The sequence below is a fragment of the Plecotus auritus genome (assembly GCF_963455305.1).
Source record: "Plecotus auritus genome assembly, chromosome: 3".
Lineage (NCBI taxonomy): Eukaryota > Metazoa > Chordata > Mammalia > Chiroptera > Vespertilionidae > Plecotus > Plecotus auritus.
This window is the reverse complement of record NC_137772.1, coordinates 87,304,230-87,322,799: the sequence shown is the minus strand read 5'-3', so window position 1 is coordinate 87,322,799 and position 18,570 is coordinate 87,304,230. Positions and strand designations below refer to the sequence as shown.

The 18,570-nt window shown below is 40.5% G+C and overlaps 1 protein-coding gene across 1 annotated transcript in view; it reads left to right on the top strand.

Annotated features, from left to right (window-relative positions):
* The window catches only part of VWA8 (von Willebrand factor A domain containing 8), a 407,937-nt gene that overhangs the window by 192,837 nt on the left and 196,530 nt on the right, over nt 1–18,570 (top strand). The window contains exon 21 of the mRNA XM_080659387.1: nt 6,656–6,732. Within this exon, the coding sequence (XP_080515513.1) occupies nt 6,656–6,732 (77 nt within the window). The remainder of the gene's footprint in view (nt 1–6,655; nt 6,733–18,570) is intronic.

Below are 18,570 nucleotides of genomic sequence, written 5' to 3'. Positions count from 1 at the left end.
GATCCCCCAACACTTTTTAAAAATGTCTTTTTTCGTTTTTAATTCTCACCCGAGGATATTTTTTCCATTGATTTTTAGAGAGAATGAAAGGGAGGGAGGAGAAAGAGAGAGAGAGAGAGAGAGAGAGAGAGAGAGAGAGAGAGAGAAAGAGAAACATCTATGTGAGAAAGGCACATCGACTGGTTGCCTCCTGCACGAGCCCGACTGGGGCCGGGGATCAAACCTGCAACTGAGGTACATGCCCTTGACCAGGAATCAAACCTAAGACCCTTCAGTCTGCCAGCCAATGCTTGAACCACTGAGCCAAACGAGCCAGGGCTAAATATATCATCTTTTAATACATCTTTTACATAATGCATTTTTTTAATAAATGTCTCAGAATTTCTTTCTAATATAACCGTAGTTCTATTATTATACCTAACAATCAATCCCCAGACAAAACTTGGTCATTGCATTTAATTAATGTGCCTCCCAAGTCCCTTTGAAAGAGAAAAGATATACAATCCTGTTCTCATTATCTAGAGACGTGTTGGCCAATTTTCAAGAATACAAATATTTTATTCAGAATTATACCAATATTGATAAACTTCAAATGAGGAAATACTTCCTAAAATAAATTTCATTAAGCCAATTTAAGTTCTTGATTAATTTACACAATGAAATTAAACCATATTATTTTTTTCCAAGCTAGAAATAATTGCTTTATTTTCTAATTTTTATAGCTGTTGATTTAGAAATCTTTTATACTCTATGAAAATCAGTAAGCATATATTTAGTGCCAACTAAATAGGACTCTATGCACATTATTACTATAATTCTATATAATGTAACTATATAATCCTACATAATTCTTTGAATCTCATTTCATCTACTCATTATAGGCTTATTATGACCAGGAACTTAGTTTTTCTTCTGGTACAGGCTTAGTAAATGTTTGTTGAATTATTTAATACTGAGATACTGTGAATATTTTATTGCCAAAATTAAAGAATGTGTGAATTTTACTAATTAATGGTTTGAACTGAGCCTTAGCAGATTGCTGTGGTGCAACATCAGAAATATACCGTTTGCTGTGCCAGCATAATTGTCTAATATGTATGGAGGGGCTGAACAGTTTGTCCTGAAATTTTCTTGCCTGTGTCCCAGCTGGTAGTGGCAACAGGGAATTTGATAACTAAGTGGCCTGTACTTACAGCTCCAGCAACCTGGGAATCCCAAAGCTATGAGATACTTGGTTTCATCAAATATAATGACACTTATCTTTATTTATATTATATAATCATATGTCCCTTCTCAAACCCCTTGCTTAGTGAATTTGCCTGAATTACAATCTGAAAATTCTTTGCCATTCTGCCATGTTCTCTTTACCAATTAGTTTGTCCACCCAGTGTTTCTTAGTGAATATTTTTCTTGCATTTATTTGGAATTTGTATTTTGTTTTTGCAGACACATTGATCCCACCCCACCCCCAATATTTGTCATGACTGCTTTGTTCAGACCTAATGACCAAATTACTTAAAAGTATATCTTTGTTATTTATAGTAACGTGGTATTTCAAAGGGAAATTGCCAGAATGTGGATTTTATTATTTCTGCTTGAAAAGGAGGTTATGACTTTGATAGGAAGCTTTATAAGTGTGTTTTAGAGCCATGCAAAAATCGTGTGATTGAAATGTGTCTTCTGGTTTGACTTCTGGGTGCTGTTCGTTGGCTCTGTTTTTGAAGAAACCCACTTATGCAAATGTTTAGGATTCTTTACTATTCAGTTTTAATTATTATTTTTTTTCTGATTACATAGGTAATGCATATTCACTGAGAATTTGGAAAATAAATTTCCATTGATCATATAGCAAGGATCTCTTATTTATAGGATTAAAAAATACTAGAGTCAGATAATGTTTAGCGATCAGGTTGTCTAGGCCAGTGGTCGGCAAACTCATTAGTCAAGAGAGCCAAATATCAACAGTACAACGATTGAAATTTCTTTTGAGAGCTGAAAACCAACTTCTGTGCATGGGCCATGAAGTTTCAATCGCACTGTACATGCGCGCCCGCACGTGGTATTTTGTGGAAGAGCCACACTCAAGGGGCCAAAGAGTCACATGTAGTTCGTGAGCCACAGTTTGCTGACCACTGGTATAGGCCCTCTTTATTTAAATGAGCAAATCAGGGCTCAGATAGTAGTAGAAACTCCACCTGAGAGAAATTAAGCAGGGGCCGAGTTTCCTAAATAATAGTATAGTAAGTATATTTTCAGGCTAGTTTTAAGCAAAGTTGGAAGGGTCAGCATTTGATGGGAATTTTAAGCTTAAAGAAAAGCTGCTGCAATTTATTTCTGATTATTTTACTGTAATGTTAGCTTTCTTTTTTTATTTTTGACTAGTGGCCCAGTGCAAAAAATTCATGCACTTGGTGGTGGGGGGATCCCCCAGCCTGTCCTGTGCCCTGTCACAGTGCAGGAGCCCTGCGATCCATCGCCCCAAAGAGGTAGGCTCCGCCCACCTATCCGGGGTTCCTCAATGGATTGCCCCAAAGAGGTAGGCTGGAGCCGGGGAAGACCTGCAGACCCTAGGCCAGGCCACAGCGGGGGCCTGCGGACCCCGGGGGCGGGCCCACAGGGAAGGCCTTCCTCTGCGCACACCTGCCTAATCCCCCGCCCCCCCCCCCCCACGCAGGCATGCAGAGATGGAGTCCTCCGCCGCTGCCCCACCCCCAGGCCAGGCCCGCAGCGGAGGCCTCCCTCTGCGTGTGCCTGCCTAAACCCTGCCACAGCCCCGCCCCCGTCCCTGATGCTGCAAGGCCCCACACACCAGCGCCTGCTGAGCGGTTGTGATGGTACGGCATCCCGGACAATTTGCATATTCCTCTATTATTATATAGGATAGGATTGCAGTTGGTATAATGCCGTTTATATAGTAGCTTTTCTAAAAAGGAAAAATGCAGAAACATCTCAAAATATTATACAAACTGAGCTAACTCTATGAAAGCAACATTAAAGAATCAGGGGAAATTGGAAGGGAGGCCCAAAGCAAAGGCATTTCAGAGACATGAGGGAAAGCTGAATATTGGCCATGGACTTGGAGTCCATTTAACATATTACTACCCAAGAGAAGATCCAGCTTAACTTCCTCATTGTTCCCCTCCTAAACCTTAGTTACCATGCAGGGAATTCCTGGACTCGTGTTTTAGCCTGTTTTATAGCCTTGGACTAACTGATCTTTGATTCTATGACATCAATTCAGGGCGGCTACCTCCTGACTTTCTTTTTAGCAAGATGGGGAAACATAAAATAGCCCAGTTGTTGAGTCAGAATGGATTTGCCTTCAAAATCCCATTGTGTGTAAGGTTCTTAACTGCTTAGAACTTAAATTTGCTTCTCTCCAAAAGAGGTACATTATCTCCCACTCACATGACTGGCATGAAGATTCAAGTAATTAAGCACTGAAGTGGTGTGTATGCAGACAGAAAGGGGCTCCATAAATGTCAGTTTCCTTTTTGTTTGATAAAAGGGAGCAGAACTGCCCTGGAAGAGGTTTCTGGCCCCTGTAATAAGAGCAAATTGCATGACTTCATTTCCTTTTCTTCCTTCCTTTCCTCAAATTTTAATAGTTATTACCTATTAAAATTTATATGTGACTCACCAGTGATAGGAACATGAATAGGGGGATGGTCCTGGCCTCAAGGAGTGCATTTCTTGCTGAGGCACTTGACACATTTTTAGCGTACAGTGTGGTGAGTGCTCTAAAAGATAGCGGTTTAGGAACCCAAAGAAGGGAACCATTCTGGTCTTCAGATTTGAAGGAGAGAAGACAAAGCAAGAGTCAGGCAAAACTTCAGAGAAGCAGGGACATTTCACTAGAACACCAAAGGGTGAGTGGAAGATAACAGATACATGGGGAAGGATGGGCTCTTCTAATCAGAACAGACAGTGTGAGCAAAGGCCGTTGGCTGATTAGGAAAATGTTTGAGTGAGACTTGCAGTGGGCCGACATAGCAAGCTTGCAAGTTTTTCTTCTTTGGTGGCGATCCTTCAACTTTTAAGTCCCAGGACTTAAAATTCCATTCCTAGACCCATTTACTCTGCCCGCTTCCCGTTCCTCTTTAGCCCTTTTCTTCTACTCCTTGCACTTTACCCCCCTTGACAGGATGTGGATAGAGTTTTCCAAGTTCTTATTTTCTTCTTATCTAGGAAGACAAACACATAAGCCCTTTTTGTCTAAAGGATTTTACTGCTAATCTCTCTGAGGAAACAGAGTGACTAAAATAGTAAGCCTGAGGCAGTCATAAGAGTCCCAGACTTCCAAGTCCTTGAACTCATGGTCCCTGAACATTTCTCTCAGAAACTGGAAGCACATTTACTTCCAGTCCTCAGTGTGATTTTCGTCTGTGGGGCTTACCATATTCTCTGTTTCTCCTAACCCTGCACTTAAAGGCCATCTCACTCTTACCTCTGTGAAACTCCTTTTTCCAGTACATTGTTATGAGGAACACAAAAGACTGAACAGTAATTGATAAGTGCCATTGTCATGAGACAGTTCCTAGCTTTTAGGATCTCTCATTATACAGGTTCCTTTTTCCTTTTAAATTTTCACTCTCTTAATATTATCTTCAAAATGAATAAATAATGAAGTAAAAGCTATATCATGCTAATTTTTATTAAAGGATACAGTTGTATATACAGAATAATGACTAGTAAGCATACATAAATATGCACAGCAATAACAAAAAATGGTAGCAGATTTGTTTTAACAGTTGTACATTGGGAAGTGCTTTGTTTTCTAAGTTTCCCAGTGAGAAAAATGAGTATATATAGCTTTTAAAATGGGAAGATAAGATACTATGTATGTATTTAATCAATTAAAGTAATCCTGAGGGTTTTCTGTTTTAGGTTAAAACTATGATTGGAAAGAGCAGATGGCTATAATGTTTGATTTTACTCAGGATATTTACAGAAATTTCTTCCTAGGTTATGCTTTTACTTAAAGGAACTATAAGAGCTTTAAAAGTTTAGTCAGAAATGACCTGATGAGGTCTGTGTTTTAGAAAAATAAATTGCTACCATACTTTTCCCTTACCTAATTTCTCTTCTTGCTACCATACTTTTTCCTTACTTTTCTAATTTCTGTTCTTGATACCATACTTTTCCGTTACCTGTCTAATTTTTTTTTTAGGATGGATTCCTAAAAGTGGGGAAAGAGATGATTCAAGGCTCGGGTTACCTAAACCAATTACAAATTGAAAGAAATGTAATCCATAATGTTGAAACTAAAAGCATGTGCCACAGAATGAGACAGGCCTGGATTTGAATCCCAGCTCCATGATGATTAGCTGTGTAGCCATGAACATGTTGCTTAACTTTTCTGAGCTTTGGTTTCTTGATTTGTGAGGTTGGAATAATCATAATACTTACCTCATGGAACTGTTATGATGATTAAATGAAATAACATGTGAAAATACTTAACATAGAGCCTGGCACAATATGAGAAATCAATGTATTATTTATTGCTATACCATATAGAACTCAGCTTTTTTAATCCACTTCTATTCTTCCCACACAAATCAGTTGTTAAAATATTTACATCTCATTAATGGAGTATTCCACCTCTAAGTGAAAACTTTTTATTTATTATTATTTTAAAATTAAATTTATTGGGATGACATTTATTAATAAGGTTATATAGGTTTCAAGTGTACAATTCTATGATACATCATCTTTATATTGCATTGTGTGCCTACCACCCAAAGTTAAATCTTCCTTCACCATATATTTGATCTCCTTTACCCTTAAAATGGGGAAATAGTATGGGAGTCGATTTCATTTTTAACTGTCTTCTACAAAAGAACAGCAACTCTCAACATTAGTAAGTGGTAAGGAAATGAGAGCATTTGTAGGAAGAACACATATTGTTGAGACTTAGTAATAAACCCTGGTTATAATTTTAGGTTTCCAAGGTTCTAAGAAGTAGAAAGGGGGATAAAAGGAAAAATGAATGTTTGAGTGAAATAGAAGAAGTAGAGTATTACCTCTTCCTGCAACTGAAAACCATGCATCTGAAGAACTGATTCAAAGAAATCATTGTTTTTACACTGATTTAATCACCTTTGATGTATTCTTCAAATCTGAAATAGTTAATATTCTGCTGTAATGTTGATACTTCGGTTTGGTGTAAAATTATAGAAGAGAAAAAACAATATGTAGAAGTATAAAATTATTATTTTTTTAATGAGAAGAGTTTAGAAGTAGTGTATTTAGAAATAAATTAAGAAAAAAAACCTATGTCATAGAAGTTGTGCTGTGTATGTTTGCTAGTTTCGTTTTCATTAACAATAGATAAAACATTACAACTTTGAGGCAATAGGTTTTGTTAAAAACAAAATATTCTTCTGGTTTGTTTTACCTCCATACAAAAACTTCTTCTTTTTTTTTTTTTTTAAGTGAAATAAGCCAGTCAGAGAAAGACAAGTACCATATGATTTCACTCATATGTGGAATCTAATGAACAAAATAAACTAACAAGCAAAACAGAGAGAGATTCATAGATAGAGAGTAGGCTGACAACTGTCAGGGGCTGCATGGGTGGGGTGGGGAGATTAAGCAAAAAAGAAAAAAAGAGAAAAAAAAATCTTTTTGTTTAATATTTTCTGTGTAATTACAGGGTGTAGGAAAAAACAAGATAGTTGACAGATTCCTTCACCTGCTCAATAGACCCCGAGAATATATCCAGCTGCACAGGTAAGAGGAAAAGACCCATACCTCTTAAGATCTGATTTAATCATTTAATTTTCCTCAGTACAACTTAAAAATACTTTTTTAAAGTCCCCATGTAATAGTATAAACCAGTTTCATTTCTGTTTCTCCTGCTCTTATCTCTCCTTTCCTTAAAAGGTAATAAAACTAGGCAAAATTTATTTTTAAAGTGACTAATACTTTGTAAACATGAATCAACAGATATTTTGTGGATAGAGAGTAATGAACATTATATTCTAGGAGCAGATTTCATCAACATAAAGGCTCTCAAATTAAAAGAAAAATATGTAGAGGCTAACCCCTCTAACAGGAAGCTAAAATAGCCCCCAAGGGAAATAATAAACTATGAATCTCAGGTATGAGATAAGGAACGAAAAAATATGGAAGAAATAAGTTAGTTTCTTTGCCTTCCTTGAAAACACTTTGTGGATTACCTAAATTTGTGTGGTCATAATGCTGTTTCAGGGATAATTTTTAATCAAATAGATTTTCTAGACATGAATTGTTTTTAGATTTATCAGTTAACCTATTCCAAATCTTTTAAAAATTAAATATAAGCAAGTCAATAGAGGGGCCTGGGGAGGGAGGGAAAGAGAGAGAAATTAAAGAATATACCAAGTAATAAGCAACTTAAAACTAGATTAAATTGTTATTGTTTTAAGCACAGGAGATTAAAAAAAAATATATTGTGTAGTGGAAAAAACATTGGATTGAATTACAAGAATTGTTTTCTTGTTTGGGTCCTTTCACTGAATAATTATGTGTTCTTGAAAGATAAATGTACGAGAAAAGAAGGCTGTGTTAGTGGGCCAAAAGAGAAGAGAACCAAAGTAAAGTTGAAGGATGGTCAAAACCTGATTCTTGGGATTTGAAGGAGTAACTGGCACTAGATTAGTCCTTCCACAGTAAGGTTCACAAGCACTGGGAAAAGAATAACTACCAGAGATAGCTGTGAGCTGAACAACCACCAGAACTCCCACATGCTTAAGAGACTTCATTAAACACTCCAGGTATTCAGAATAAAAGCTACTCTACAGCCACCCTTGCAGAGTTTTAAAATAAGCCTTAAATAAACAAGGATGCTTTCTATTTAACATTATTTAGAAGTTTTCTCATATAAAATGACTTTTGTATGAGTTTTTCTCATACAAAATTAACTGCTTAGCTGAACAAACTTAACCTTGAGTGGAGGAAGACTATAAAATCCAGACATTCAACAACAGAGTATTCATAATGTTAATCATTCAATGGAAAATTACTAGATATACAAAGAAGCTAGAAAATTGTTTAATACAAATAGACCCTAAAATGGTAGATAATGAAATTAGCAGACAAGGACTATAATATAGGGCCATGAATATGTTTAAGCATTTAGACTGTAAATTTCTTCAACCTGATAAGAGGCATCTGTGAAAAACCTACGACTAACTTACAATTAATGGTGAAAAACTAAATGCTTACCTCCTATGATTCTGGAAAAGTCAAGGGTAGTCAGCATTATGCTGGAGGTCCTAGCCAGTGCAATAAGGCAAGAAAAAGTAATAAATGGCATACATGCTGAAGAAGAAGAAGTAAAACTGGTTCTTTTTAGAGATGACATGATTGTGTGTATAGAAAATCCTAAGAAATCTACACACACACACACACACACAAAATCAACTAATATGTGAATTGAATAGGGTCACAGGATACAAGGTGAATGTAAAAAAATCAAATGAACAATAGGGAAATAAAATTGTAAAAGTACTATTTACAATAGCATTAAAACATGAAATAATTAGGAATAAATTTATCAGCATATGTGCAAGTTTTAATTTGCTAATTTTAATAGGGGAAAATCATCTCAACTTTTAAACTTCTGTAAGTCACCTGTAGTTCCAGAAAATTTCTAGCCTATTCCCATATCTTCTTTTTTGTATTAATGATGACTTATATAAACCTAGGAGTTTTGACTCACTTTTATAAGAAAAAAAAATATACTATATCAAAATGGCTAGATGTTATAGGAGATATAGAAAGGAATCCTATCTAATAAAAGGGTAATATGCAAATTAATCATCACTCCATCACAAAGATGGCGGCGCCCATAGCCACAAGATGGCGGCGCCCAGTCCTATCAGACCTGCCGGAGTTCCCAAGTTCCAGGGGGGTGGCCACTGAGAGCAAGCAGCGTGAGCGGCCTGGCTGAATGCTTGCTTTGTCACCACAGCGACGAGGCAAGCGTTCTGCGCCCGGCCGTGGATGGGCCTCTGGCCAGGTCAGGGCGCAGAACACTTGCATCATTGCCCTGGCAACGAGGCAAGCGATCCGAACCGGGCCGCGGATGGGCCTCTGGGCCATAGAGAGCCTCTGGGCAGCAGGCGCGGAGCAGCCAGGCCCTGCAGAGAGCTACTGACGCACGGATTCGTGCGCAGGGCTACTAGTGAGAAATAAAATCTCTATATTTAAGGAGCTGTAATACTGTTCTTGTTTGTAATTATTTCAATTTTTCATGTTCACTGAATATGAAAAAATTCTTATTTTTTTTCTTACCTTTTAAGCATTTCCACCAGTTATTTTTTTTTAAAGTTTGGCAAAAATAATGAAAGAATCAAAGTATTTAACTAGTCTGCTAGTTCTTGCCTTAATAACTTTTTATAACATATCACTGTTTCAGTTTTTGAGCCATGGCAAGACCCATATTTTACAGTTTAAGGATGATTCAATGAGCATTGCAATTGTTCATTCTTAGGAGAATTTGTGCTGCTTTATTTTGTTTACATTGTGCAAACAAACATAAAGGCTCACAAATAGATTTTAACAGTGCCCTTAACAGTGCCCTTAAAAATAGGTAATTGTTTGAAAGTTTTAATGAATGTATATACTGCTGCCACTTAAGTATATGATGTCAAATTAGAGCAAAACAAAATAATTTAAATTTTATATTTTAAAATAGTTAAGCAGAAGGCCAACTTTTTCTTAAGAATGACTTCAGAACTTGAAATCAGCTCTCAAATTTATGCCCCAGGAAGAAGTCACTTTTTAAAAAAAATATATATTTTATTGATTTTTTACAGAGAGGAAAGGAGAAGGATAGAGAGTTAGAAACATCGATGAGAGAGAAACATTGATCTGCTGCCTCCTGCACACCCCCTACCAGGGATGTGCCCGCAGCCAAGGTACATGCCCTTGACTGGAATCGAACCCGGGACCCTTCAGTCCGCAGGCCGACGCTCTATCCCAGCCGTGGGCAAACTATAGCCCGCGGGCCGGATCCGGCCCATTTGGCTGTTCTATCCGGCCCACGGAGCCAAAAGAGCGAAGTGTTCTCTTGCTCTCCCCTCCGCTCCTTTACTTTGAATTTATATTAGTTCACATAAACACTCCATCCATGCTTTTGTTCTGGCCCTCCGGTCCAGTTTAAGAACCCATTGTGGCCCTTGAGTCAAAAAGTTTGCCCACCCCTGCTCTATCCACTAAGCCAAATCGGTTAGGGCAAGAAGTCACTTTTTATGAGAGTCTCTTTTTATAGAGGGACAGTTTCTCCATTTCTTTATATTGGACAAAATATTTTTAAAGAAAGATATATTAGGCTAAACTACCTCAGTCAGTTCTGATTATAGATTGTGGAGGTTACTTAATCAGCAAAAAAGGAGGCAAAGAAATATAACTAATATTTAATCATTATTCTTGGGTGTATGTCACACTCATTGTAAACAGGTCTTTTGCTTATGATTATTTTCTTTAATAGTTATAAGAAGTTTTGATGCATCTTATTTTTGTAGGAATTGTTCCTTCTAATTATTGGTATAAAGTTGTTTATAATATCATCTTGTGACCTTTTTAAAAATACATTTTTATTGATTTCAGAGAGGAAGGGAGAGGGCAATAGATAGAATCATCCTATCTAATAAAAGAGTAGTATTGTAATTGACCATCACTCTGCGACACTCACAGCCAATCAGGAGGGAATATGCAAATTAGAAGGACAAAGATGGTAGCGGCCATGGAGCCAGCCGGAGCCAGCGGGAGGCTTGGGTTGCCCCCGGCGACAGAGGAAGCCAAGCTGCCCGCCCATCTGGGCTGACCGCCGAAGGAGAGGCCTGTGGGCAGCGGCCACAGAGCAGGCCGGAGCAAGCGGGAGGCTTGGGTCACCCGGGCCAGCCGCCAAGGGAGGGGCCTGCGAACGGCCTTCAGTCCCTCACCCAGGCTGGCCACACTACCATTGGGGTGAGGGTCCCTGCTGGGGGGCTTGGCCAGCCTGCAAACAGCCATCAGCCCCTCACCCAGGCTGGCCAGGCACCCCAGCGGGGACCCCCACCCTGAAGGGGGTGTGGCCAGCCTGCAAATGGCCCTCAGCCCCTTACCCAGGCTGGCCACACCCCTTTGGGGTGAGGGTCCCTGCTGGGAGCATGGCCAGCCTGCAAACAGCCATCAGCCCCTCACCCAGGCTGGCCAGGCACCCCAGCGGGGACCTCCACCCTGAAGGGAGTGTGGCCAGCCTGAAAACGGCCCTTAGCCATCACCCATGCTGGCCAGGCACCCCAATGGGGACCCCCATCCTGAAGGGGGTGTGGCCAGCCTAAAAACGGCCCTCAGTCCCTCACCCAGGCTGGCCATGCCCCCCCAGGGGGGACCCCCACCCCATGGGGATGTGGCTGGCCTGAAAACTGCCCCAGCCCCTTGCCTAGGCTGGCACCATCCCCAGTGGGGACTCCCACCCCAATGGGGGCATGGCCGGCCTGCAAACCACCACAGGCCCCTCGCCCAGGCCACCCCACCCCTAAGGAAACCCCCACTCTGATCTGGGACACCCTTCAGGGCAAACCAGCCAGCCCCCACCAGGGCACCAGGCCTCTATCTATACTAATAAAAGGGTAATATGCTAATTAGACTGGGACACCTTCCAGGAGACCTTCCGGACGTTCTTCTGGACAAAGCCATGGTGGCGGGGCCAAGGTAGAGGTGGTTAGAGGCCAAGAGGGGAGGACAGTTGTGGGTGAAAAGGCCAGGATGGGATGGCAGTTGTGGGTGATCAGGCCGGCGGGGGGGCAGTTGGGGGTGAGCAGGCTGGCAGGGGGGGCCAGCTGGGGGCAAGCAGGCCATCAGTGGGGGTCAGTTGGTGGTGATCAGGCCAGCAGGGGGGCAGTTGGAGGTGAGCAGGCCAGCAGGGGGGGCAGTTGGGGGCGAGCAGGCTGGCAGGGAGGGAAGATGGGGGCAAGCAGGCTGGCAGGGGGCACAGTTGGGGGCGAGCAGGCTGGCAGGCAGAGTGGTTAGGGGTAATCAGGCAGGCAGGCAGGTGAGTGGTTAGGAGCCAGCAGTCCCGGATTGTGAGAGGGATGTCTGACTGCCGGTTTAGGCCCGATCTCACTGGGATCAGGCCTAAACTGGCAGTCAGACATCCCCCGGGAGGTCCCAGATTGGAGAGGGTATAGGCCGGGCTGAGGGACACCTCTCCCCCCCCCCCATGCACGAATTTTGTGGAACAGGCCACTAGTCTATAATAAGAGAGAATCATTGGTTTGTAGCCTCCTGCATGCTTCCTACTGGGGATCGAGCCCACAGCCTGAGCATATGCCCTGACCGGGAATCAAACCACGACCTCCTGGTTCTAGATTGACACTCAACCACTTAGCCACACCGGCCAGGCATCTTGTGATATTTTAAGTCCCTGGCTCAGTCAGTGTTACCTTTATTTTTATTCTTGGTATTGGTTATTTGCCTTCTCTCTTTTCTTCATGATCAGTTTTGCCAATACTATTGGTGTGTTCAAGCAACCAATTTTTGTCATAGTTGAATCTCTCTTTTGTACTTTTCTTTTCTATTTCAATAATTTCTGATTTTATCTTTATTATATCCTTCCTGTTATTTTCTTTGGATTTATTGTGTCCTTTATTAAACTTTTTAATATGCATGCTTAAATCATTGATTTTCAACCTTTAATTTATAAATGTGTTTGAGGCTATCTATTTTTGAATCTCTCTTTGGGTTTTAGTGTTTTCATAAATTTCTCTTTGGGTCTCAGTGTTTTCATCTCTTAAGTGAGAGGAATAGACAACATTTCTAATATCTCTTTTAGTTCTATCTTCTGATATTTTTGAATAGGCAAGAAGAAATAGGTATTAATGGTGCTTTAAAAAGTTTAGATTAGAGATGTGTACTTCTTGCCTAGAATGTCTTTTACACCAACCTTTCCTTGTGAAATAGCAAATGATAAAGAATTACATGCTGCTTATTTATATTTGTATAATTCTGTCATTGGCTATCTATAATAATAAAAGCATAATATGCTAATTAGACCGGACAGCTGAATGACCTTCCGGACGTCATTCCGGACATCCTTCCAGACGAAGCCACGGTGGCAGGGGCTGAGGCAGAGGCAGTTAGGGGCGATCAGGCAGGCAGGGAGAGTAGTTAGGAGTGATCAGGCAGGCAGGCGAACAGTTGGGGCAGTCAGGCAGGCAGGCAAGCAGGTAGGGGTGATCAGGCAGGCAGACAGAGTGGTTAGGTGTGATCAGGCAGGCAGGCAGAGGCAGTTAGGGGTGATTAGACAGGCAGGCAGGTGAGCGGTTAGGAGCCAGCAGACCCAGATTGCGAGAGGGATGTTAAACTGGCAGTCGGAGTATATATGCTAGAGGCCTGGTGCATGAAATTTGTACATGGGGGGGGGGTGTCCCTCAGCCCGGCCTGTGCCCTCTTGCAATCCGGGACCCCTCGGGTAGGGTCCCTAGGCCTGGCTGGCAATCAGGGCCTATCGGGGCTTTCCTTCCCCCGGCTGCCAGCAACTGGCAGCTGACCCAGACCCTGCCACTGCCACTGCTTGCCCTTTGTGGGCGACAGGTGTGGGGTGCGATCGCTTGGCTGACCTGGGCTTCCCTCTGCGGAGCGATCACTGGCTGGCCCCGCACACTTGCCACAGAGTTGCTGGCTGGTGGCCTGGGCCTTCCTCTGTGGGGTGATCGATCGCAGGGCTCCGCAATCCATCACTGCATAGAGGGAGTTCCCGCCCACCTGCTGCAGAGCCGCCAGCCGGGTAGCTTGGGCCTCCCTCTTTGGGGAGATTGATCGCGGGGCTCCCCAATCAATCGCCCAGCAGAGGGAGGCCCTGCCCACCTGGCTGGGGCTCCACGATTGATCACAGAGCCCCCCTCATTGATCACCCCACACAGGGTGGCCTGGGCCTCCCTCTGCGGGGCAATCATGGGGCGATGGCAGGGTCCCCCGACCAATCACATCGCACCAGTGCGTGTCATAGTGTGGTCATTCAGAAGGTCGTCCGGACTGTCGTTCTGCTGTTTGGTCATTCAGTCGATTTGCATATCATGCTTTTATTATTACAAATAGAGAGAGAGAGAGATGTTATCTATAAAAAAGCTTCTATATTCAAAATGTAATAAAAATTTCAAACCATATATATTTTTAAAATATATTTTTATTGATTTCAGAGAGGGAGGGAGAGGGAGAGAGAGATAGAAACATCAATAATGAGAATCATTGATCAGTTGCCTCCTGCTGCACACCCCCTATTGGGGATTAAGCTCACAGCCTGGGCATGTCCCCTGACCATGAATTGAACTGTGACCTCCTAGTTCATAGGTTAACACTCAACCACATTGTCTGGGCAAACCATATATTTTTGTTTTTGTTCTTGCATACATTGCTATATTAGTGATTGATGATAGTATTACAAAAAAAATCTCTTCACTTTAACAGAAACCCTAGGTATCTCAATTTTGTGATATTTGATATTTATTATGTAATGTCAGAAGTAAAAGGTTCTATTTCTGTTTAAAATATGTCATATTAAAGATTTTTTCATTAATTAGACTGACATTTCCATTTCAGTGTGGTGAGTTTTTGCCATTAAGACTTGTATATGTCATAAAATTTAAGCTCATAAAATTGCTTTAAGAGAAAGATATATTTTTAAAGACATAAAAATAGTGGTAAAAAATGTTTAGACTTCTCTGATCTATGGGTAACCTACTTAAGGTCTTTACTTTGTTTATTTTAGATTCCTTTTAATAGATTTGTGATGTTACCATCTAAATAATGTCATACTCAGTTTAGGTTTATAGATATCATTCCAACAAAATTAGTTATGAGCCCATCAAAACATAAGTAAAACCATCATGAAACATACAAGAATGGCCATCTTATATTATAATGATCAGATCTTATAAAATAAGTGAACTGGTCAATTCATGTCCTTAGTTAAAATCAAGATATTGTCCTAAGCATATGATTTAGGTAATTTAAAAGATTAATGGATATAATTACGTGTGATGTTATATATTTCAGACAGAAGAGACTACATGACTCACATTTGTGAAGTACATCTATTTACTTATTTTTTCATAATTTTATGTTAATTTGACATTAAAGACACTTGATATGTCAATTTCTAGAGCTATATTTCCCCCTTGGATAAAAGTACTCTTTTGTGTTACAATCAGAATTATCTTAAGGTTTTTAAATACTGATGCTACCAGATTTTTCCCCCACTTACTACCTCTTCTGTGTGAAGATGAAGGCATAGGTTCAGTCATGAGCATGACCTATTCTCTTGGTTATTTTTCCAATAGAGGAGCCCACTGTAAATATAGAGTTCCCAAGTCCCCCAGTATAGTCCCAGCTTTCTCCTCCAGTGGGATTTTCCTCATAATGCTTCACTTATTCCAGACTGGACCATTCTCTGTCCTACTCACAAGTTTTGAACTTGTATCCATGCCTGTCTTTATTCTCCCACCTAAAATGCACTCTATTTCTCTCCTAATCTTCTCTCCTAATTCTTTAAGATTTGGTTTACTTCTATATGGAACGTTATTCTGGGTATAACTGTTCCCTCCTCTGAAACTCCGTAGGACTGAATTTGTACCATTGTGCTAGAAAGAACATGAACTTTAGACATCAAATTGTGTCTTCACCATTAAGTTCTGTGTGGCCTTGAACTCTTCCAGTGCTGATTTCCTTTCCTATCAAGTTGAAATAATAATACCTTGCACGGTAGTTATGAAAATTAAATGAGAGAATGTGTGCAAAGGATCAAGCACAGTGTCTGGTACATTTTAGGCACCTAAATTTTTAGACAAACAAATAAATACTAGTTTCTTATTACATACCCCACTTTCTTGTCTCATTTCATATCTTATTTTTATCCCCTCCCCTTTCTCCAGTTGTGCCTTCCCAACATAGGGAGCTTTTTGAGAGCAGGAGTCTTGTTTATTTGATATATATTGATTCATTCATCTAATTTGTATTTATTAGATTCCAATTAATTGCCAGTGACTATTTTAGACACTGATAATGTATAGGTGATGATATTGGTGCTTGCTTTCTTTCTAGTGGGTGAGAATATGTCAACATTTATAATACAGTGTTGTATATCAGTTATGAAAGAGGTATGTGCTGGTTCTGTGAGAGCCTTCTGAGTGTATTTATGTGTTGTGGTGGAAGATGCCTGGAGAAGGTGGCACTCAAATATCTTAAAGGACAAGTAGGAATTTTCTAAGTGTAGAACAGAGAAAGGGGCATTATTTTTACTGAAAACAGGCTATCTAAACACCAGGAAGTGAGAGTCAACTTGCTTTATCATAGGATGTATATGCATAGATGTAAGAGGAAGATGTGGGCCTTATTGGGACTTCATGGGCCCTGCTGATGTTGAATTTTATCTTGAATGCAATGTGATGGAGTTAAAGCAGGAAAGATCATTATGACCATAATCTGTGGGTAGCTCAGAGTCAGATGAGACTTGAATCACAGAGGAGACTAGGAGGTGATTGCAGTAATCCAGATAAAATTGTTGGGGATGAACAAATATGTTGCCAATGAGAATGGAAAGAAAGGACATATTTGAAATAGTTTTAACTGGCTAATTTTGGAAGCCTTCTTAACCATGTGGAGGGTGAAGCAGGTATTTCGTGTGGTTCCCAATGCACAGTGGAATCCCAATATATATTTGTTGAAATGACTTGATATGTGCTAATTCCATCTGGACCTTCTAGCTCAAGCTCCCCTCTGGCCACCCCTCCCTGCCTAGAGGCACTGATGGTTGTTTTAAATTGAGTCAAGTGCCTTATCTACATACTAGAGGCCCAGTGCATGAATTCATGCATGGGTAGGGTCTGGCCAGTCCTCCCCGATTGGGGCCAATCGGGCCAGGCCAGCCTGGGGGGAGGGGTCATGGGTGGTTGGCTGGCTGGCCCCACCCCCGCCCCCAATCTGGGTGGGGAGACCAATCAGGGGTGGGGCCAACTGGGGGAAGGGCTGTAGCTGGCCCCGCCCCCTGGTCAAACTCCCAGTTGAGCTCCTAGTCGAGGGGACAATTTGCATATTAGCCTTTTATTATATAGGATGTATAACCTGTGGCTCATTCTGCAAGTACTCCAGCCCCTAAGGTGCTTAAAATATTGCATTGTAGATAGTTATTGTTATAACACTTGCTTTTCCCCTTTCATATTTTTATATAATTTTTGTGAAGTCAAATGAGATATAAATGAAGTGTAAAACTATAATGTTGACCTTCATCAGATCAATTATCTGGGGTGAATGATGACATGCTTTAAAAAGCACAGCATAATTCAACATACAAATCTTTCCTCAGGCAGACAAAAACTGAATGTGACAGTATGAAATTTTAAATTCATAAAGTCCCAGAGGACAAATAGATGTATTGGTAGAAAATAGAAAAACTAAAAGCTTTTCTGAACTCTCCTCGAACAAAATTATTAATGAGCCATTAAGACATTCTTACCACTAGTAAGAGCAATAGAGAACTGGAGGCATGCCAGCCACTACACAACACCTCTGAGTACTCTTTCTGTCTCCTCTTGCCCATTATGTATTTGAAAAGGCTATTTTAGAAACATTTTTATCAGTAGTTGGACAGTAGCTTTCCCTTTAAGAATGCCTGCCACTGCCTCTGTTTTACTATGAATTATGCTAGCACCTCTAAGTTTTCCATGTATATCTTTAAGTTTGTAATAATTTTTTATTCTTCCTTTGGTCTCCAAATACAATTAGGTTTCTGTATTATTTTTGGTGGAGTCATTAGGGATTTAAATAAATAAAAAAATTTTTTTTTAAATCTCTTTAGTCAATGAATTATCCTTACAACTTTGTCAAAAGTAGGGTGTCTATATACGCTGAGTGGCCAGATTATTATGATCTCTGAATGCATAATAATCTGGCCACTCAGTGTATATCCTATGTCCGTGGTCAGCAAACTGCGGCTCGCGAGCCACATGCGGCTCTTTGGCCCCTAAGTGTGACTCTTCCACAAAATACCATGGCCTGGGCGAGTCTATTTTGAAGAAGTGGTATTAGAAGAAGTTTAAGTTTAAAAAATTTGGCTCTTAAAAGAAATTTCAATCGTTGTACTGTTGATATTTGGCTCTGTTGACTAATGAGTTTGCCGACCACTGTCCTATATAATAAAAGGCTAATATGCAAATTGTCCCCTCAACTAAGAGTTGGACCAGCAGGCAGGCTGGCCAACCGCCTATGTCTGCTCCCCTTGGCCAGGCTGGCTGGACACCACCCATGCACGAATTCATGCACTGGGCCTCTAATATATATACTGAGTGGCCAGATTATTATGTGTTCAGAGATCATAGTAATCTGGCCACTCAGTGTAGGTGAGGGCCTATTCCTGGACTATCTATTTTTATTCTGTTTATCATTTGTCAATTTTGATATTAATATTACACTGTTTTCAATACTGTAGTTTTATAATAAATCTTGAAATAACTAAAAAAAAAAAAAAAAAGAATCCTGGCATCTGTGAAAAGTGCCACTTTTACTTCTTCATTCCCAGAGCAATCTTGCCGGATTGCTCTGGCT